At 40.0% G+C, this 23,483-nt stretch overlaps 1 protein-coding gene across 3 annotated transcripts; it reads right to left on the bottom strand.

Moving 5' to 3' along the window:
- Positions 1–463: 463 nt before the first annotated feature.
- Positions 464–22,936, bottom strand: LOC100723080 (zinc finger protein 709-like). Of its 3 annotated transcripts, XM_063254178.1 has the most exons (5): positions 22,787–22,930; positions 9,153–9,222; positions 3,830–3,956; positions 3,574–3,634; positions 464–2,093 (listed from the first exon to the last, which is right to left on the bottom strand). In XM_063254178.1, the coding sequence occupies exons 3-5, from the start codon at positions 3,861–3,863 to the stop codon at positions 935–937; spliced, it is 1,254 nt and encodes a 417-aa protein (XP_063110248.1). In that variant the 5' UTR covers positions 3,864–3,956; positions 9,153–9,222; positions 22,787–22,930; the 3' UTR covers positions 464–934. The 3 variants fall into 3 exon arrangements, with proteins under 3 accessions (XP_063110248.1, XP_013004836.3, XP_063110247.1); XM_013149382.3 differs by lacking the exon at positions 9,153–9,222 and having other exon boundaries at positions 22,787–22,936; XM_063254177.1 differs by lacking the exon at positions 9,153–9,222 and having other exon boundaries at positions 22,767–22,930.
- Positions 22,937–23,483: the final 547 nt, after the last annotated feature.

The raw sequence follows: 23,483 nt of genomic DNA, 5'->3' as shown, positions 1-23,483 counted from the left end.
AAACTTTCAAATCTACAAGTTGTGTGTAAATGAATGGCTTTTTAAAAAAACACATGCTCACATCTCTAAATATGCATGGACTTATATATACAACATCAAATTCAAAGTTATCTATTTATATACAGAATATGAAGTATTTATACCAAATAACTTACAATCAAAGATAGTGGGTTATCACAGTTAAAAGCCTAGTGAGTTAGCCGGGTGTGGTGGCTCACACCTGTAATCCCAACACTCAGGAGGTTGAGGCAGGCAGATTGTGGCAAGTTCAAGACAACCCTGGGCTACAAAGTGAGCTCAAGGCCAGCCTGAACTGCATAGACAGCCTGTCTCAAGATAAATAAATAAATAAATACATACATATATAAATAAAAAACTAGCATTAATTTTTTTAGCAGCTTATACTTCCCCACAGTGAAAACAAAACCAAAACTACATAAACACCCTACTTGGAAGTAAGAAATACATTTTAATTCATCTTGTTTTATTAGAAGACGGCATATATTAAGTTCAAAGACAATGGCTTACATAACAATATGTCAATATTTTTTCTAGTAAAGACTACACATACATAGTTCAGTGATTTATAAATGATTTACTGAAAAACATGAACGAATACATTGTAGGAGATCTCCACCTGGGAGTATATTTTCTGGAAAACCCATGAAAACAATGCTGGCATCAAATTTTTCATTTATAGGTGTATACTCTCCAAAATAAGAGAAATTTTCCTAGGGGCTGGGGATTTAGCTCAGTGTCATAAGCGCCTGCCTTACAAGCAGGCTGTCGTGAGTTTGAAGTTCGATCCCCGGTACCGATAAAAAGGAGAAAGACAAAAAAAAAAAAAAGAGAAATCTTCCCGTTTCCACAATACACTTAACCTACATAGGGTCACTCTCCAGTGATTTTTATCAAATGTTTTATAAAAATGTGTTCATTTAATGCTTCTCCCACACTGTTTATATACATAGGGTTCCTTCCCAGTGTGGGATCTATGTGTATAAAAGGAGGACTTACTGGAAAATCTTTTTCCACATGGCTCACATGCATATGGCTTCTTGTCTGCATGACTTCTTTCATGTATTTGACAGGATTTTGGTTTACTGAATGCCTTCCCACACTGTCTGCACACATAAGGTTTCTCCCCAGTGTGAGTTCTTTCATGTCTTTGACAAGAATGATGTGTAGTAAATGCCATCCCACAGTGTTTGCACACGTAAGGTTTCTCTCCTGTGTGAAAGTTTTCATGTAGTTTATAATAGTACTTTGTAGTGAATGCTTTTCCACATTGCTTACAAACATGTCTCTCACCAGTGTGATTTCTTTCATGCCTTTTAAAACTGCTCCTTAGAGTGAATGCTTTTCCACATTGCTTGCACATGTACGATTTCTCCCCAGTGTGATTTTTCTCATGTATTTGACAATAATTGCGTCTGGTGAAAGCTTTGCCACACTGTTTACATACATGTTTCTTCCCTTTGTGAGTACTTTCATGGTTTTGACACTGAGTGTATCTACTGAATGACTTGCCACATTGCTTACATACGTAGGGTTTCTTCTCCATGTGAATCCCTTCATAAATTTTATGAGTTTGAGTATTGAATGTTTTTTCATATTGCTTGCATAAATATGGTTTCTTACAAGTGTGAATTCTTTCATGGATTTGAAAACCACTGGGAATGCTGGAGGCTTTCATGCTTTTCTTATCAATAGTAGACTTCCCTGCAGTGTGAGTTTTTTCACTAAGTTCAGAACAAAATTTTGTAATTTGCTCATATTGATGGTGTTTCTCTCTAGTCTTTGTCTCTTTATGCTTCTGAAAGGACTGGAAATCTCTGCAGGGTTTTCCATATTCATTACATTTACTCAGTTTGACATCAAATTTCAAATACTCAAGTAGCTTCTCTCCCGTGTGATGTAAACTGGGCACATTTAGTGATAAATGCCCAATCAAGGACTCTGTAGGATCAAGGCTTCTTACTGTCCTTAAAGCAGCTTGCTGCATGTCCACATTAGCATCTGGAGTCAAAAGGAATATGTTCTCATGTGAATTGCAAATTTTGAACTGATAGCATTTTGGTATCTCTTCTTTTCTGTGAACAAACACAGTATTAATCACAATAAAAAAGGTCTCCACATTAATAATTTACCAGGACAAGTTCTTGTTTGATGCCTTCTAAGGAATTTTGAGAATGAACAGGCAGAATGCCCTGAGGACCCTTAAATGCCCATTTTCTGAAGGATGGTATTCATTTAAGAAATTTAAATTGGTTTATGTTTGCAATACACAAGGTCAATTTTCATTTAAGTCACTGATACAGGTGTATCACCTACTGATCTTTTTTTACACTTTTCTCCTTCACTCTCCCATTTTATCACTTCTTAATTTTATTTCATCATTTATTTTTTAATATACCATATAGAACATTGAAAATTCACTTTCTGTGTCTGACTTATTTCATTTAACATTATGAGGTGAAGTCCCATCTTTCATTTTTTTTTTTAACCAAAAGATAGGATATTCTTCTTTATTGGCTCAATACATATAACACATGTTTTTTCAGTTCTCAGAAATAGAAAGACTCTGATGAATAAAATACATTTCTGGTTCTTTTTTTTAAGTTCTTATTTTGAGAGAAATTCTCACTATTAACTTGAGCAGGGTGAAATTCAAGTTGTCACCCTCCTGCCTCAGCTTCCCCGAGTGTTGGGCTTATAAGAAGCACCACCATGTCAAGCCTATCCCATGTTCTCCTGTTCTACTCATATGATGATTGACAAACATTTAGGCTGCTACCAGGACTTAGGTATTGTGAATTATTTCCATAACTTAGATACTGTGAATACCCATCCTTACTCTGCTTTGAGCATAAGTACATATGTATCACCAAGATACTTTTAAATCCTTTCAAAATATACATAGGGAATTTTGCCTGGATGAAATACAAACTTTCATTTTATTGGGATATTTGTACATTGAATATAAATATAGTTCTTTTTATATTTTTATAATGTATCATGGTGCATTCTAAGAATTTTAAAATATGAATGCAGGGGGCTGAGGATTTAGCTCAGTGGCATAGCGCCTGCCTTGCAAGTGGTCATGAGTTTGATCCCCAGTACCGATAAAAAGAGAAAGAGAAAAAAAAAAAAAATGAATGAATGCAGCACAATTCTCTGGAATATGTTTTCAAACATCTATTAACACTAGCATTCATGTGCATTTTTAATGTTGCTTTTAGATGCATGTGCATATATATATATACACACACAAAACAAATTGAAGATGAGTTCCTGTCAAAGTTCAAGACTTACCATTTTCATGTCTATGCATAATACCTAAATGCAACTTCACACATTTTCATGTTGATTATGAAAGAATCTTTTAATACTAACATGAGATAGTGTCTCTTGTTGCATGTCACTAATAACTTAGTATTCAACATCAACCAGTATGCAAATTGGGAAACTGTGAGATTAAATTCGAACATGGCCTGATTTGTAGTTTCCATGTAATATTCCTGCTCAAACTCTGAATCTTTAGTAGTGCTTTTCCTTTTGAACACAAATTACCTTAGATTTCTTGAGTAATTCTTGTATTCTTCTTCAATTTGCTGGCAGTCCCAACTCCTTCCTGAATTGTAGCCATGGAAAAACAAAAGGTCACCGTATCATTATTTAAAAACTAGCAGTTAACTGTTACATATATGGCAAAATGTAAATACTGAAATATTCAAAATGGTTTTACGTTTTATTTAGTGAATCTGTACCCATCAACATGGACCAGTGCTCTCTCTTTATATATATGAAAAACTGATGTCATCCTTACCTACAGCATTTATATTCATCAATGTTTCCCTCATCACATCTCTGTAGAGCTTCTTCTGGGATGGATTCAGCAGAGCCCATTCCTCCTTGGTGAAGTTCACGGTTACATCCTCCAAGCTCACTGCCTCCTAAAGAATCACATACATATTTCCTGAAGAAGGTTCATACTCACACTTTAAGAACTTTAACTCCTCTTGTAAAATCTGAATTGAAGCTTTTCCTTCAAATATAAATGTCATGTCTTTGTCACCAAACCCATGTGTATGCATGTCGTTCCTCACAGAATTCTGATGCTAGTTTGTTTCTGTCTGCTACACCAACAGCAGAATAGTGGCACTGGTAGATTGGTAGGGTCACAGAAAGTGTCTGTGCACTATTTCTAAAGCAGAGCTCATAGAGGCAGCCTGCAAATTGTGATTTCTCCTAAAATGAGGAAGAAAAATATTTAATGAAGGGCTGTGACAGACCATAGATTGTACTTCTTTTCAAATCTGATTATTCAGAAAATTACATCATTCTTTGTTGTATTGCACATAAGCAGTATTTTGAAATGTGAATCTTTAAGAAACAAATAATTGAACATTAAATAAAGGATGTGCATTTTGTTCCTTATTTATATTTTTCATTTTTCACAGCAGTGAAACCATGTGATATTGACATGTGTATCCTATTTATTTCACTGAGAATGTGACCTCAAGGTCCACTCATTTTCCTAGAAATGTCTCAAACTTATACTTCTTTATGGCAAAGTAATACTCCATTGTTTATATATTTAAAAAAAATAACATCTTCTCTATCCATTCACAAGCTGGTGGACATTTGGATTGTTTTCAAGATCTAGCTATTACAAAATGTGCCAGTATAAATAGCATTATAAATACGTAAATAGCATTGAGGTATGATACTTTCAATTCTTTTGGGGAGAGATCAATAAAGGGAATAACTGGGTCAAATCGATTTTCTAGTTTTTTGTGTTTTGAGGAATTGTAGAAGAAAATGTTTAAATGAGTAGGAGAACAATAAAAGGGTGCAAGATAAAAGGGATATGAAAAAAAAGAGTAGAAGGACAAAAAGAAAATAAAGACAGAAAGAGGGTCTGAAGGGAAGGAGGAGAGCAGAAGAAAAGGAGCAGCAAGATACACTGTGAAGAGGCACAAACTCCCAAGATGAATGCTTCCAATGTGTGCATCTAAAATATACCAATAAAAAAGAGAAGAAAGAAGCTTCATGAGTAATATTAAAATGCTAATGCAAAAATAGTATTTTTGAGCGAGTCTATGAAATAGGGGTCTGGTTGGAATAGTATCTTATAGTTCAGTGACACCAAATGATCACCTTGCACTCAGATATAAGAAATCCTAGGATTTTCTCAGTGAGATTAGCGAGGGGAAGGATATGGATAAAATACATTAAATGCATTAAAATGAAGATATCACACAATGATTAGGCATTAATTACAAAAGGAAAACTTCAGCAAGATGTGCTGTAACACGCCTGTAATCCCAGCACTTTTGAGGCTGATGTAGTAGGATTTTCATGAGTATGATGATTGCCAGATCAAAGTCCAGCATAAGGTGACTTTGAAACCTATCAAGATTTCAAATTGAGACTTTGTCAGGCAACCTCCACAAAAGGAAAACTTTCAGAAAATATTGTGTTACTTACAATTCATTCCTTTGCTCTATTTAAAAAAAAATACAACTGTGCAGTGTTACAGAAGACTGACATTCAACACATGAGCCAAGTAATAGCTTGCATACTTTACATAAAACACATTCATGTTACAGCTTTTGTTACAATCTGCAGTTAGTAGAGGAAATGGCAAATGGATCTCCAGAAAGAAAGGCATTTTGTCCACGATCTCAGTACCAAACAGAGATAAACATGCACAATCAGTTGAAATTTGACCAGTGACTTTTCCCAACTTTTCTTTTGAACTTATGTGTATATTGTTTGCTAATTCCTTTGATTGCTGAACCAATTCTACATTAAAAACTGGTATTCCCAAAATCAATGCACCACTCCAAATGAATTTTGACAAATTTATAGCACAGTCCTTGTATACTTACTGAAATGAAGATTGGTGTTCAAGGCATGTGATGTTTTTCATTATAAGTCATCATTCTGAAGTTCTCAAAATGTGGCACATTGAGTTACTCCGTTAATAGAAATTAATATATTGCCTCAAACTGGCTTATGATAAAGAGAGCATTCCTATATTGCAAAGCCTTATTGACTTAGTTCTGCCGTGTTCTGCTGTATTTTACTATCTCAAAAAAAAAAAAAAAAAAACAAAAGGAAATGATAGCCTTAGATTTTCTCCTCCAGAATACAGGGACAATTTCACTTAAAAAAATTTACCACATATGAAATTAATGTCATATTCGCAGATAGTTGTCTAGGGTATCATGTTTCCAAGGAAGTCTTTCAGAATGACTCTCACACATTGTCAATGGACATTTCCAACATTCTTGATATTAAAAGGAATAACTGATGAGGTTGAATTTAACTGTGATCCTCCTTTATAGTTCTACTTGGTGATCTTCATTTATGATCATGCCATTCTAGACGGCTAGAGGAAATCAATGCCCAGCTTGGCCTGAGCTCCAGCTCAGGCCCACTATGAAAATTCAAAACAATAAAACCAACCACATAAAAGGCTAGCTGTGACACAGAATAAAAGTGCGAGGTTCAGTATCCAGTAAGACATCCTAAGGGAAAATTCCTGGTTCAGGAGCTGATTGTTCTGTCTTCTTTCATCCCCTGCTTTCCCACATGCTATGTGTTCCTCCTTGTCCCTTCTGACACAGAAAACTTGTTTGTGCCTCCCACTGACAGGTATGCATAGGTACACCTGATGTTTTGCCCTAATCCAATACTGTTTATCACCAAAGTGCTTACCTCATTCAGTTTGTCCTTTGTGGACACAGTTTATGCACTATCAATGAACTACAGAAATTGTGTGAGCAATAGTATTTTTCTTTCTGCACTAAAAGATGAATTATGTGCATATCTGAGTACCTTACTCTAAGGGGTTTTAAAAGGTGTGTTTGAAAGGCAATCCCCTGTGAATTGTCCTTCATGGCATTACATTTATCTTCCCTTATTTAAATTGAAAACATATCATCTAATTTCTGGTATTACAAACTATAACAGCTTATTTACTAGTCATTGTGTAACAAAGGAGCTTTAGTATGGTTGGCAAGGACTCCAGTAATGATATTTAGTACAGACAACGCTAAACAGCATTTTGTAAGTTTTGTGTGATATTTATTTAGTGGTACAGAGAATTGAACTCACAATCTTATGCTTACCAAGTAGGCACTTACGCCACTGAGCTAAATCCCCAGGCCTTTGTGTGGTTTTTAAACACCTTTTAATGACTTTAAGATTATGTGGAAGTGTTTGGTAATTTTGGAATTATACCACCTTAAAAATAATGCCCAGAGAGCAGAAAACAACTTGTGTTTGAGATCTCATATTCCAACTTTTAGAAATTTAGCATAATTAGATGCCTTAGCCACTTTATTGTAACTAGGAAAAATATTCAGCAATCTCAACTTAAAGAACCAGGGATTATATTGACTAATTTTTTCAGTTCCTGTTCTCCTTGTTCCAAGTTTGCAATGGCATGGCAAAGTGGGAGTGGAGGAAAAGGAACTCAAAACAATGACGGCAGCCAGAAAGAAGAGACTAAGACAGAGAAGAGTACACTGTTCCAGGACCCTAGTAACCAATCGCCAACTCCCCATCCCACCCACACATTCTGATACTGAACTCATTGGTGAATGTGTCCACTGAGAGACAGGGCCCACATACACCATTCAATTTTCACACTTAGGAGACAGTTAGTGGATACTGCAGATACAAAACTATGATACTTGATGTGTTGATGAATGAAAGAATAACAGAACACAGCCCAGTCTCACTCGCACAGAAACTTTACACAGGTTGGGAATCTCCCCTCAACCCTCTTGCCCACTGCACAGTGTGGAGAAAAGTGGGGCTGTAGGCACACAGCGGGAAACATCAGGGTTCTGCCACAGTAAAGTCAACGGTCTCACACAGGACAGGATGCTTAGCTCCTGACGAAACCTCAGCTTCATCCTGAGGACCAGAAAAGACCTGATGTGTACTAGAGTGTTAACAAGAACAAAGATTTCTCAGCCAATGTGCTGAAGCCCAAATCCTGATTCTGCTCATTTATAACAAGAACCCATGTCTCCAACACAACTCTTACTCCTGTGTTTGCTCATTTGGTCCTACACCATCACCTCTTGGGGACTGAGCTCTGCCAGCTGCTTCCCATGCTACCCTGGAAGCTACAGAACGAGTCAGGCTGAGTCAGCATGCGAGTCTCAGCAATACTTTGTGAGCTTATGTCTTAGCTTCCTGAAAAGGAGGATTTTATTCTCTGGCCTGCATATCTCATTTGACTTTTCATACACCCAAACTCTTCCTCACAGATGCAAAGCTGCTTGGTGTGCTACTAACTTAGCCAGAAGGAAAATAAGACAATTTACTACCTGCTCAAGAGAAGCCCAAGTGGGAGACTGTAAAATCCCTGGCCAGCCGAGGTTTCCTCCCAAGGACACTGACTTGACCCAGCCTGCTGTAGTGCTGATGTGAAGCAGGATGTGCTCTAAGCATGGTCTGGCTGCTTGTGTCTCCTTACTGCACTCTGAGGGCTTTTTATATTTGGAGTTCTTATTGGTGGGCTCACAGCTCCACTACTGTACTTCCAGGTTTAAAGATAGAGAATACCAATGAATCCACTGAAGATTTGGGTTACAGGCAATGTACTAATGTATTCTGAGAGCAGAAAATTTAATGAGGGCCTGGGGATTTAGCTCAGCAGCATAAGAGCCTGCCTGGCAAGCTCGAGGTCATGAATTTGATTCCTGGTACAAAAAAAAAAAAAAAAAAAAAAAGAAAAAAAAGAGTAATGAGACACTTAGGTTCATGTTACAGATTTTCTCATCTTTATTTTTCAATCTAATCATTTTTCATAAAGAAAATAACAGCATGCCAATAGGGAATATAATTATTTAATGAACAAAAAACTGTTGTAATTTTTTAGTAGTATTAATGTAAAGTAATCAAAAGGAAAATAACATTTTCACGTGCTTCAGAGAGGCAACTTACAGAAACCCAAATTTCTAACAACTAATGACTCCTGGTCACACTGACAGCTGCAGTGTAGCGCACCCTCAATCACTGCCCTGTGAGGAGGCTGTCACAGCTAAGAATTTAGCACAGTAATTTTACCACAATATCCTCTTTCCTCCTCACAGTTTTAAAGTTTCTCTTCTTAGGTATATTACCTTTTCCAAAGTGATGTTCTTTCCTTAACAGTTAAACTTCAATCATCACGTTTCTTGGTTTGAGAGATACCTAGGATTAGTAAGCACGTCTGAGTGTCAGAGTGACATTAATACATGATCTATGAGATTATAGCTGGTGCATGGCTCCTCCCCCTCAAGCTCCTTCTCTGCTGAAGACTCTTTTTTCAAAGGTAGAAGAACTGATGTAGAAGCCTAAAGTAATGAGACCCATAACAAATGGCAAATCTCTGGCAAATACCAGAGATCATCCACAGAAAAATGGGGAGACTTCATTTTCCCTTTTCACTCCATCCAGTATATAAGCTTATTGTTCCTTTTGAATGACATACAGGGTGGGTTATCCCTCTTGCATTTGTGCCCTATAAACCAGTTGTCCACAGAGAAACATTGAGCTTTACAAATGGGCTAAGTGGTTCTTACTCATCAAGGGGACACAGCACAATTTATGGTCATAAAAAATAAGTAAGTCTTTTTTTTTTTGCTAATCATGATCTTTACATATACTCTTCATAGATAGCATTTATTATCTAATTGTACTGACTGTTGTAAGCGAAAAAGCATACATTTTACAATAAGAGCCCTATGGCAATCAGTAACATCCCCAGAAAGAAGAAACCCACAAAACAATCTGTGAGATACCAGTTTATAATATACTGTTGCTTGTTATAGTCAAGAATACTTCACACTGCACATAGGCTAGAAGCAATGAAACAATTTTTGGTTATGGTAAGTCAAAGATGCCAAAAACTCATTTTAAATGACAAAATTTATAGAAAGAACAAATCAAATTGAATTGCCCATTTTTTCCAGTGCACTGGTTCCTTCAGCATTCCAATTTAGTATATGCCCCAGTGGCTCTATTCTCAGTGATAAATATTTTTAAAAACTCTGCACACAGACATCTCAACTAATGCATGCAGTCAGTTCTACTATAAATCCTAAGCATCCTAGAATTTCCTCTCCCCTCCAAAATGTGCAACTGCCCTGCATTTGAATCCTTCTGAAGATGAATCACACCATTCAATTGAAATTATAAATGTGAAGCTATGTTACACTACCTGTGATGACATTTTAGATATATATTACTGAATTACTTGGTGTGACTAGAATCAAAGGCCTGTAATGGCACAGAAAATAAAATGACACACATACCATATTATTGGGCAGTGTTCTAGAGATTATGACCCAAGAGGTTCTGAGACTCTTTTTTTTCTTAGAGTTTAAACTATAATTTTTATTAGTACATAGGTGCAGTATATAATGTTTACATTTACTGTGAGGAATTGGTACATGTGCATACAAAATGAATCTTACTTATTTCTCCTTCGCATCCAAGATCTTTCCTTTTGTTAGCATTAGTTCTTTTTTATTTCTCATACAAGTTCTTAGAAAGTTGATTATCATGTATGCAGATTAACAGCCAGGCAAATGGGGAACTCCATGAAAGAACTCACAAGAAAATTATATTAAATCAAGGCACGCTTTTAGGTACACTGTCCATGCTAGATTATAATAAATTCCTTTTTGCTCTTCAACTTGTTTCCTACTATCTCTCTTATATTTTGCACTTTATATACTGTTTTCACATAAGTGAAACCATTAAATGCTTCAGACATTAAAAGCTTTTGACTGATTTAGTTCACTTAATGTTATAGTCTCAAAATGCATTCATTTTCCAACAAATACCTCAAACTCATCCCTCATCATGGCATAGTAGTAGTAAATTGTGTATAATTTGTACATATTCTTTGTCCATTCATCTCATGCTGGGCACAGAGACCGCACTTAAGATTTAACCTTTATGAACTGTGCTTCTCTAAATGTGGGTGACCTTGCAGTGCTGTGGTGTGATGTCTAGGATGCCTGAGATCTCTCAAGTGAAAATTCTGTGCTTAAATGTTAATAACATGCTCAGAGGCTGGATCAGCTTGGTAGATTCAGGATAACTTATAACTGGCATGCAGAAAGACTAAGAAATGTTTAGAAAGTGAAATTTTCAAGGCAATTTTTTTTTGTCAATTTTGTTTATAATTACCCAGTGGGTTGAAATATTGAGTCCTTCTACTGGATCTATGAAAAGGGAAAAGAGAACTGACAATGAATCAATCATCAGAGACAAAGACTTAATTAAACTTGTACATACAAAAGTATACTTTAAAAACCTCTAACTGGACGGTCATAATGATGTACTCCTTTAACCCCAGCACTCAGGCGGCTGAGGCAGAAGGATCTTTGCAAGTTTGAGACCAGCCTGGGCTACAAAGTGAGCCTCTGGCCAACCTGAACTGCACAGCAAGATCATGTCTCAAAAAAAGACAGAGACAGAGTCATAGAGCTCCCGTACATTGAGGCACTTTTGGTTCTGAGAACACACCAATCCTTCATTAAGTCTTATGCTCCCACTGAGATCCTCTTAGCTAACTCTACCGCGGCTCAAACTTTTCCATCTTGCCCTCAAGATTCGCTTGAGGATGTTCCTCTGGTGTTTGCCGCGGTCTGCTTACTCCCCAACTCGTTCCCTGCTGTTACCTCCCGCCGGATCCCTCTCCCCTCCTCCATGCCGGGTTCTCTCAGCAGTCCTGGGCCCAATGCGTCACAGGTACCTCCTGCTGTGCGATCGTCTCCTCCTTCCACCTTCCTCGATACAGGCTTCTCCTGGCAGCTCTGCTCTGCCCTCTGATACCTTCTCACCGCTCGCCTACCACACTAGGTCACGTTCATTGTGCCCCTCCGGCACACAGTGTGATTTTTCTAGCTTGTGCCGTAAACAGCCGCCATGTTCTGGAAGTTCAGACGGGTCATGTGGCAATGGAGCATCACCATGTTCAGTTAGTTGCCATGGTCACGGGGGAGGGGGAGCCGCTGCCATGTTCTAGAAGTTCAGAAGGGTCACGTGTTGACGGAATGTCACCATGTTCAGTTAGTTGCTATAGTGACAGGATGCCGCCATGTTCTGGAAGTTCAGACGGGCCACGTGGCAATGTAGGGCCACCAGGTTCAGATAGTAGCTATGGCGATGGGCCGCAGCCATGCTCAGAGGGGTCACGTGGCATGCCGTCATGGTGACAGGGTGCCACCATGTTCTTTCTGGTCTCACGGTCAATGGGCGCCCTCTTGTGGCTCCTCTTGGGAACAGCAACAGCAGCCTTGTTGCGCTCGTTTCAAGGCACACAGCACAATGCCATCTGCCTGTATTCCCTCCTCATAGGGTAAGCGGCAGCCACCCTGTAGCCGCTCTTCAGATAATTACTCACACTCGTCTACCGGGCAGATAGCTGCACAATAGCTCCTCCACATTCTTCTCCTTAGGCTCTGCTGCCACATCGGGGGCAAGCTGGCCCTGAAGGCCTCGTTAATATTCATGTGCCTTTTTCTCTTTCTGATCTGTCTCAGATTACCCATAAATTGGGCAGCTTTTTGGTGACCCACAGAATTATATCAGGCAATTTGAATTTATCACCCATTGTTATGATTTGCATTTTAAAGATATTTATGTGATTTTAAATACCACCCTTAGCTCACAAGAGTGAAATCAGCTGTGGCAAGCAGCTCGAGAAGAGGCTGACCGCAGGCACAGGGCAAATACTACTGACAATGACCCTGGGCCTGTAGCTGTGCCAGACCAAGAACCTAACTGGAACTATCAAAATGGTCAAGGTTCAACAAAATTACATAAGATGATCGAGTGTCTGATTGTGGGCCTTAATAAGATCGCTCACAAACACACTAATTATAATAAGCTTTTAGAACAGGTCCAGGAGGCTAATGAAAACCTGGCTGTGTTTCTAAATCGGCTTCGGGAAACCTTAATTAAATATACCAATGTAAACCCAGACTCTCATGAAGGGATAATTGTTATTAACTCCTATTTTATTTCACAGTCTGCTCCTGATATTCGTGCAAAATTATAAAAGGTTGAACATGGCCCTCAAACTCCACAAGGAAATCTACTTAAATTAGCCTTCCGTATTTTCAACAATAGAGACAAGCTTCAGAAAGAGGAAAAGCAAGCTCAGAGGTTAAAGTTTGCTAAATATCAGTCTGACCTCTTAGCAGTGGCACTTGGGGCTCCCAAAACAAAAAATCCACAACAAGGTGTGGCTGCCCGAGTCCTGCCTGGACCATGCTTCAAATGCGACAAACAACGACATTGGGCACGAGACTGCCCCAACCATGGCATTCCTCCTGGGCCCTGCCCATACTGCAAAGATGAAGGGCATTGGAAGAGCGATTGTCCTAAGCGCCAGCGAGCGACTAGGCCATCCTCTAATCCCTCACCCTCACAGGAGACTTGGTCAATGCCAGATTCATTGCTGACTGACCTGCTCGGATTTGCTGCGGAAGACTGATGGGGCTCACAGCCCCTACTCCAGTCACCTTGACAGAGCCCCGAGTCTCAATGGAGGTCTCAGGCAAAATAATATCTCTGCTTGTGGATACGGGGGCCACATATAGTGTACTTCCTGAATTTTCAGGACCTTGTACTAAGTCTCTGATTTCTGTTGTGGGCACTGATGGCCAGCCAAATCAACCCTTGCAGACTGGGCCTATCCCGTGTAGATTCCAGACTCTTTTCTTTACCCATAGCTTCCTAATAATTCCAACATGTCCCACACCCCTTTTAGGTAGAGACCTTCTTCAAAAGCTCAATTTTTCCTTTACTTTCTCTCTCCCCACAGCCCTAATCCTCCAAACTGCCTCACAATGCATCGCAAAGCCATCCTCCCCTCTTCCTCCTTCTCTGGTTGACCCCATGGTTTGGGACACATCCAATCCCACTCTGGCTACACATGCCACGCCTGTTTTAATCCATCTCAAGGATCCCTCAATTTTTCCCTGCATTCCCCAATACCCCATAGCCCCCCAACATTTAAGGGGACTTAAACCCATCATTAAGCGGCTTTTAGACAATGGTTTTCTTAAACCTACCCACTTAACCCACTCCCATTCTCTTGGTACTCAAGACTGATGGGTCCTATCACCTGGTACAGGACCTTAGGGTAATTAACAGTGCTGTTACCCCAACTTACCCAGTGGTATCAAATCCTTATACCATGCTCTCTCATATCCCTCCCTCCACTACTCACTTTACAGTTATAGATCTTAAAGATGTCTTCTTCACTATCCCCCTACACCCTGATTGCCAGAACCTCTTTGCATTTACATGGACTGACCCAGACACTCTCAGGTCTCAACAACTTACTTGGACAGTACTCCCCCAGGGGTTCAGGGATAGTCCCCACTTCTTTAGTCAGGCTCTTGCTACTGACCTCACAGAGCTCGATCTCAAACCTAGTGTTCTTCTTCAGTACATAGATGACCTCCTATTATGTTCTCCATCCCATGTTAGCCATACACCACTCAGCCAGTCTTCTTAATTTCCTTGCTAGCCGTGGATACAGGGTGTCTCCCGCCAAAGCCCAGATAGCCTCCCCAAAAGTCAAATACCTAGGTCTTGCTCTCACCCCCACCACTCGCTCCATCACCTCAGATGGTAAGGCAATTCTTCATGATCTCCAGGTGCCCACAACTAAACGGCAGGTTACATCTTTCTTAGGTTTAGCTAATTTCTTTCGTCTCTGGATTCCTAACTTTGCAGCCCTAGCTCAACCCCTCTACAAGGCTGCTAAGGGTCCCTTATCAGAACCCCTGGACCCTACTAGCCCATACATGCCTCCTTTAAAAAATTAAAAGAGGCTCTCCTAAAAGCTCCAGCTCTTACCCTTCCTGATCCCACCCAACCTTTCATCCTATACACTACTTGTCAGGGCCACAATGCTATAGGTGTACTAGGACACAAAAAGGGACCTTCTTTTCAAGCAGTAGCTTACTTATCAAAACAGATCACACAGTAAAAGGATGGGTTCCTTGTCTCCGAGCTCTTGCAGCTGCAGCCCTCCTGACACAGGAAGCTAAAACGTTTACATTAGGTACACTCACCTCATCACCTACGTGACCTTATCGCACATAAGGTGCTCCCTGCCCTAATGACCCCTTCTCGCCTTCAACAAGTACACTTAGCTCTCTCTCAAGACTCTTGCATCTCTATTGCAACTAGTGGTCCTCTAAATATAGCCACCTTACTTCCTACCTCAGAGGACCATCCTCACCATGACTGTATAGAGTTTTTACAGATGACTCCCACTCCTTTCCCTCACATCAGTAGCACACCTCTCTCCTTGGCCTTTGACACATGGTTCATAGATGGCAGTTCAACAAACACAGACAACCAAAAGAAGGCAGGATACGCAATAGTTAACCAGTCAAAAGTTATAGAGGCAAATCCACTGCCACCTGGGACCTCTTCCCAGAGGGCAGAACTTATTGCCCTTACACTAGCAAAAGACAAGATTATAAATATATACACTGACTCAAAGTATACATTTAGCATTTTGCACTCTCATGCCTCTATCTGGCAAGAATGGGGTTTTATTTCCACTCAAGGAACCCCCATTATTAATGCTCTCCTTATCCTTAAGCTTCTAGAGGCAGCCCAACTTCCAAAGCAGGCAGCAGTCATCCATTGCAGAAGACACCAAAGCTCTACAGATCCTATTGCTCAAGGCAATGCCTTTGCAGACTCACAAGCCAAGTTAGCTGCACAAGGGCCCTGCCCTTCTCATCTTCTCCCGTTAGTCCCAAATAGTCTACCTCAGCCCAATTATTCACCAGAGCAGTTACAGTTACTTCATAAACCAGGTTACACACAAAACACTCAGGGATGGATTTTTCAGGGATCTAAACTTGTTCTCCCACATCAACAGGCCTCAGACATCACCACCGACTTACACAACTGTTTTCATATAGGATCACAGGCCCTATACAAACTCTTAGCCCCAACAATCACACACCCTTCTCTAAAAGCTTTCATTCTTAAGATTACTCACACCTGTGATTTCTGTACCAGGACTTCTCCTCAGGGACGCATGGCACCCCCTTTCTTTCCTACCCATCAATTTCGGGGCACACCCCTGGTCAGGACTGGCAGATACATTTTTACACACATGCTCCACCACAAGACTCTCAAATATCTTCTCACCTTTGTTTGTACCTTTTCGGATGGACAGAAGCCTTTCCCACAACCAGGGAAACTGCTGATGTAGTTACCAAAATCATATTACAAGAAATCATTCCGAGGTTTGGTCTACCTCATAGTATTCAGTCAGATAATGGTCCCGCCTTTATTTCTCAGATCACTCAACAGATACCCTTGAGCTTGCACATCACCTGGCACCTACACATTCCATACCATCCACAATCCTCACGAAAAGTAGAAAAGGCAAATGGCCTCATAAAGACACACCTTACAAAACTCACTTTAGAACTACACCAACTTTGGCCTCAACCTTTGCCCTTAGCCTTAGCCAAGCTTAGGGCACTTCCCGGGCTCCTACTTTCTTAAGTCCTTTTGAACTTATGTATGGCTCCCCAATCTTCCTGCTCCCCAAAATCTCCCTCCCCTGGCTGACTATCTCTCAGTCCTCTCCTTCCTCTGACACCTATTGCGACAAGATGCTGATCTCTGCCTTCCACAACCCTCTGGAGAGGCCAAACCAGATCCTCCCATATCCCCAGGAGATCTAATTTATCTCAAATGTTCTAAATCCACAAGACTACAACCAAGGTGGAGTGGCCCTTACCTGATCTACTTGGCTACCCCTACAGCAGTCAAAGTTGCTGGACTCCCATCCTGGTTTCATATCACTCAGGCTAAGAGGTGCCCTCCTAGCCTCAATTTGATCATTCTGAGTGGTCATCTCATCTTCTGTCACCTACCTGTCTCTGTCTCACAAAGGCCTCACAGCCGCAGTTAACAGGCTAAGTCATGTTTTGTTATCCAATTTGGTTCCCAATCTCTTACGCTCTATTAATGATCATTTTTACAGCAGGACTCTTGACAGTCTTTCCTAGAGACTCCCACATCATGCATAAGATCATCTTTATAATGTTCTATGTGATAACTGTCGTGGTTCTTTCTACCCTCAGCTGTCTGGTTAAATGTGACATCCCTGAAAGCCTAAGCCCTTATCTTCCCTATACTGGTACAGCCACCGTCTCCCCTACTCCCCCTATTTTTTCCAGCTCAACTCCTAGACCGGAGACAAGTTTTACACACCTACCCTCCTAACTTTTATGCCTTCGGATGGGGGAGTAATGACCTCTCATAATTTCACTCCTTCTAACCTCACACTTATTTTTCAGAATTCTACCTCGCTGTGATAATGATCCTACCTCAACGTCATCCTAATAAAGCAACATGTCTAAATCAAAGACACCTTTCCTTCTACCTCACCTGGGTCCTTAAATATGATAGTGCCATGTCTCCTCATAACATCTTGTCTGTTTTTTTTCAGTCTAACATACCTACATTCACCAGTGAAGTTGTCCTGGCTAAAACACCTGGCGTCAGTGTCTACCTGGGCATCAACCTTCATCCCGTCGACTCCCCTAGGCTCCAGTACAGCGCCCCCTGCCAGCAGGAAATAGTTAAAGAGAGAAATCTTTGCCCCTTTTCGTAATAATCATAAGATGGGATATGAAAGGCTTGTTGACCCAGACCGGACACTGTTGCCAGAAAAAGCCTCAGCCGGAATTCCCCTGCCCCTAGAGATTTACCTGTAACCCTATACCCCCCACCCTTCGGAATCTGCCCCTGGCACCAAACGTGTGCCAATGAAATACCTGTGCATCTCTAAGGGCCTTAGGGCACTCCCCTAAGCTTAGGCTACTTATATTCCCCCACACCACGTGTCCGCGTGAGAGAGATCGCCAGATTCCAGTGGCCAGCATGCCAATCCTCTCTCCCCGTGTTCCCAGAATAAAGGCCTCTTTTGTTTTATACTCCTCATCTTTTGGAAATATTTTTCATCCTCTGGAAATAATCCTATCAGCCAGGTTGGGTAAAAGGAAGTCTGGAATGTAAATTTGACTAGCAGAAGACCTAAAGGAGCTCTAGTGCAATTGCAAGAGTACAACTGTGAAATCAGACTTCAACTTGTGACAGTGCCAGAATTCAGTGGCATTATTAGAGACACAGTTCCTGTCTCCAGAGGTGAATAGCATATTGTAGGCAAAGAAAGAAACTACCACATATATTTGCTGGAAGTGTTATAGATAAAATCAGTGCTATTGGCCTCTCCTTAGGTGTGACAGTTTACACTGTCCATGCTACGTTGCACATAAATCCCAAGTCTGGCACCTGGACAGAGTTTAGGCTCAGTACCACTCTAAAACTTATCCAGCCTCCCCTAAAGTCTGCATTCCTCAGAGTGTTCTTCAAACAGCTACAATAAACTCCATACAATTCAACATCTGGCCAGGCAGTCATTCTCAACTTCATTGGTGCAGACTTCTGGTAAATTTTTCACAACACTTACATAAGCTGGTGGAAACTTTATTTACTGTGTACCAATGACATTTGTAGGTATACAATAAAAGATCACCTGCAAGAAAATGTAGATGCTAACAGTGGTGCCATATGCAAAACCAATAAATTATCCCTGAAAATGTTCACACAGTATTAATATTATACAGTTCCATCTGAATATATTTAAAAGTTTGGTCATCATACTATGCTTTCTTGGTTTTTAAACTCTTGAGTTTTCTGTTTAGTTACTTTACTCCCAGAACTTCCTAAACCAGTCCATAAAGACATGGCTTTTTGGATGCACCACTCTTAGTGTACCATAATTCAGTCTCCCTGAGCAACAGAAATAATGGGCACAGTCAGCCAATAAGGAAATATGATAACAGAGGAACCAAAATGTCCTAGTAGAGCGGAGAGCACACTACAGGAATCTAGCTCTCTATCTGAAGACACAAGTGTGTCTTTGTCCCATTTTAGCTGTGTGAAGTGACAAAATATTACACTTCTCTATCAGATGATTCACCAAGAGCTACTAATTCAAATATAAGTGGAGCTTATAAGGTCACTATAAAAATAAATATATCTAGAGCACAATATGTCCTGCACATAGACAATGCATATCTTCTAATACTATGTTAATAGAGTACAGATACAAGCTTTGAAATTAAAATGCTTTCAGGAGGAAAAGTTCCAGTGTAGAAAGATGATGATCCAAGTTTAAGGCAGTAAGAAAGGTTCCTATGATCAGCATAAATTAAACTAGAAATGGAAATGTTTTCCAATCAACCTTGCACATGATTGGTGTGTTGTGTTCTAACTACTTAGCCCTGTATGCTTTCACTGGAAAATTCCATCCTGTTCCCTTAAGCTGGGGATGTTATTCAAACAGTGTGACCAGAGTGGGGCACTTATTTATAATTAAAAAAAAAATCAAAACAAAACAAAGAAAAAAAAAACCAAGTGTTTTTTTCTTTTCCAAACAGTATTATACTGTCCTAATTTGGTTGCTCAGGAAAAACTAACATGGCATCCCACACAAGAAATAATTGGGGCCTGAGATTTAGCTTAGCGGAATAAGCACTTGCCTGGCAAGGGCGAAGTTGTGAGTTCGATCCCTGGTACCACAAAAAAAAAAAAAAAAAAAAAAAATTGGTGAGTGTCATGTTCTACAAAGGACTATATGAAGAGTTGAACAAATGAGTCTATAGATGCCATTTAAGTTGGAAAGAGAAAATCTTCATCAATGCAAAGATAAAGATAAAATGTATTGAAAAAGCATAGGATGTACCAGATTCACCAAACATAATGGCTAAACCTTGGATTCTTCAAACCTGCCTGACACACAGACCTTGATCTGTATTTGGGGTAGTTTATCTAACTCAAAACCAGTGTTATGGTTGGTACATTATGTCAACTTGAGAAGTTTAGTTCAATTAAGTCACTGAAGGGACCCAGGGCCCTTACTTTGTAAATATCCTCATCCTGTGCAAAAGGAGGGGATGGGGATTTTGGAATTGCTACACCCGCCCTGGTTAGAGGAGGGCAGCCTGCATACAGCATAAGGGAGGATAAGAGACTTCTTGTTCTCCATTTTCTCTGACTGCTTTTGTAGTCTTCTGCCACCTTAACTGTTGTCCCTGTGCCATGCTACCCTGCCTCAGAGCTACCTGACTAGGGGCTGAAACCTCTACACAGTTAGCTAAATAAATCCTTCCTTCCTTAATTTTGGGTGTTGGGTATTTTGTCCCCAAAACAAAATCAACCAAAGCAACAAAATTCATTAAAATATCTCCACTATTTCATGTAGTTTATTGAATACAATACAGTGTAAATCACTGGCTGTTGACCTATGGTGTTCTGCTTCTGACAGAGCAGTGACTCACTACTGCTATCCAACACCATGAGGTACTGCACCATGTATCACTAGTGTGTAGAATGAGTAAATTTCAAAATTAAAAGATTTGCACTAAGTAACTTTTCTTTTTCTCTTCAATACTAGAGACTTAAATCATGACCTCCTGCACATTAGGCAAGTTAACTTACAGTAAAATATTTATCTTACATTGAATGATTAAGTTCTCCAGTCAGAGATTCCCCAGTAGCTGGAATTAAAGGTGTTGAGCACCCTGCCCAGTGATGTCTACTTGTACAAAGCACTGAAATCTTGGTTACATCATGGTAACAGCAGACCCCAATGTTAAACTAGCAAGGTGGCACACAACAATGTTACCAACAGTTAAGGGGGTGGAGACTATCAAAATTTCTCCCAAGCCTGGAGAACTTAGTGAAATCGCTTTCAAAAATTAAAAAAAAATACAGAGAAAAAATTTTAAAATTTAGCATGTTGCAAACCAGAGTAAAAATCCCTAAATTCACTCCCTATACAATGAAAAAGACCAAACACATCTTGAAATTTTTAGTACACAAAAATAGTATACGAAAAAAAAATATGTAAGAAACTCTTTCCCATTTTACATCAACGATGATGTCTACCCTATTTTTAAATTTACAATAACACCAGTTTCCTATTTCTAATTTTGCCTCAAAAATGGCTAGATGAGCTGATTAGTACCCACGGAAGAAATATTTATCTATTACTAAGTTGACCTCCTTTCTTTAGTTCTGTGATCTTTGACCCAATCTCAGAACAAGAAAACAGATAATCCTTCACTTATTAATGCACTATGAATAATGTGACTTCTGAAGTTTACTGCTGTAGTGACTGATTTTTTCCATACTGCAAAATCCCTTGCTCTTTCATTTCTGTTTTACTCCCCTTTGATCTTACATATTTGAAAAATCCTTTTATTCTATTTATTCATATGCCTGCAGACCTTAAACTATGGGTATTTACCCTTACTTCAGTACTTAATTTATAAAAACATCTCATTCAGTATTTTAATTATTTTTAATTAATTTATTAAATAATTTTATTTATTTATTTATTTATTTTGGTACCAGGGATCGAACTCAAGTGTTTTAAATTTTTTTTTTATTGGTACTGGGGATCAAACTCAGGACCGCCTGCTTGCAAGGCAGGTGCTTATGCCGCTGAGCTAAATCCCCAGCCCCTAAGTGTTTTAATTTTTAAAACAATGCCTAGAAACAGTTCACAGACTACAAAGGAATTAGTTCATAAATGATGCCCCTTTCCCCTTCCACTCATACCAACAGCACATGTACACATCCCTGAAGATGCCCATCTAAGTGTGGGCTTAACAGGCAGCTCCCCCAGGAAGTTCTCCTTAGCAGGAATACTTTGCACTCCCTTCATAATACATTAACATCATCTTTCTCAGTATTGTAATCTAAGGCCTAATTATAATATTTTATTTAGTTACCTTTTAAATAAGGCACCTGGTTAGGAACGTACAGAGGTACTAATACCTGGTTAGGTATTAGTACAGAGGTGGGAAGTTAATCATTCTGATAAAAATTAAAATGAGCATAGAAAATTCCTAGCACTGTGGACCAAGAGTACATTTTCTGCACAGCAGGAAACAGCGCTTTCGGTACTAAAAGGAATGGAACAACTCCCTACTGACCTTCTAATTTTCCACGAAAATCCCAGTTTCATTTTAACAATGCAAGCCCAAGAAACGGGTGAGACAGCCTGAGTTCAAAGTGGTTGTTTTAAATTCACAGAGGATCTGTGATAGGCGGCCACTAAACAGCTGAGCATTCTTTGGGCTCTGCTTATCTATAATTAGCTCTGGATTGAGCGGCCACCGGGCCACTCACTCGGGACACTTCTAGAAATCACAGAGCTATTCTTCTGATTATTTCCAATAAAATTTCTACCAACATCCTTCTTTTCGTTTGCGACCTCACTACTCAATGTTGTGAGACCATGAATTCTGTTCATGCAATAACATCATTATGACTAGAGGCCTAACATAAAATGAAAGCGAAGAATTTTGCACTGCTCACTCTGAAATTCAGGGTTCCCTCAAAGCGCCTGCTCTCTCCAGACCAGTTGAGACAAAGCTCTGCCTACCGCTGATCAAGAAGCTATGCTGGAGCAGCAGTGTCGAAGCACACTGTTTGTATGCTACAGACCCTGAATTGTTCCTGACTGGGCAAGGGGGAAAATGTTAGATGAAGATGCAGCGCCCAAGACCAGGGAGACCTCGGCGTCTGGAGCTGAGCAGAGCTGTTCTACACATCATCAAAGCCGTTTCTGAGCATTTCCATCCGGAACGCACCCTATTCCACTCCATCCCCACCTCCCGTCCTATAACGTCACCATTGCGTGGTCTCAGGGTCTCCTGGTATCCTCTGAATCACCGACAGTAGAAGTTTTAGAAAACAAGCGGTTTAATCAACTTGTTCCTCCCAACAATGAACTCAGTGCTCATTTTGGCGCCATGACACAGGAAGTGCCCTCCTCCCTCGGCCCACCTGATTGGGTAGCTCAGACAGCCTTCATCACTGATTGACTCCTGTTGTATTTCCTAACAGCTGAGCGGAACCCGACAAGACAAACGAACCTCTTCCGGTAGGCGTGGAGTTCAAGGATAAAGTAACGCAGGAAATTCTGGACCAATCTGTCTCCCACGATGTCAGTCTGACTTTGCATGAAGAATGCCTGAATTTAAGGGCTTTGCCCCTGGCTTCTCAAAGCGCCTGTGGTTTTCTAAATGGGCTCGGTGGACTCTTCCTGCAAATGTTGCATCACTGTGCTGAGAAGGTTCCAGGGTCAGTGTCCTGTGGAAGAATCACTCCCCTGATACCAGAAAATGTTAAGTACAGGCCAGTCCAGGACAAATTGGAATAAAGTTGAGAATGAGGTAGTTGGTTTTATTGGAAAGATTTTCACACTGTGTCGCAATCTCATTTTTATCCATGAAAATGAATTTATGGTCCCAAAGAAGAATATAACTACTGTGTGAATGCAGAAATTTAGAGTTGAGCCGGGATTTAGCTCAGCGGCACAAGTGCCT

The sequence above is a fragment of the Cavia porcellus genome, unplaced genomic scaffold (assembly GCF_034190915.1).
Source record: "Cavia porcellus strain 051 isolate PalLab524CR breed Dunkin Hartley unplaced genomic scaffold, mCavPor4.1 scaffold_8, whole genome shotgun sequence".
Classification (NCBI taxonomy): domain Eukaryota; kingdom Metazoa; phylum Chordata; class Mammalia; order Rodentia; family Caviidae; genus Cavia; species Cavia porcellus.
The sequence above is the reverse complement of the archived record's forward strand: the minus strand, read 5'-3'. Positions and strand labels throughout refer to the sequence as shown.

Coding starts and splice junctions, on each gene's coding strand:
- LOC100723080 (XM_013149382.3), bottom strand. Junction 3,635..3,829: donor GATGAATATAAATGCTGTAG/GTAAGGATGACA, acceptor GCTACAATTCAG/GAAGGAGTTGGGACTGCCAG. Junction 2,094..3,573: donor AATTACTCAAGAAATCTAAG/GTAATTTGTGTT, acceptor GTTTGTTCACAG/AAAAGAAGAGATACCAAAAT.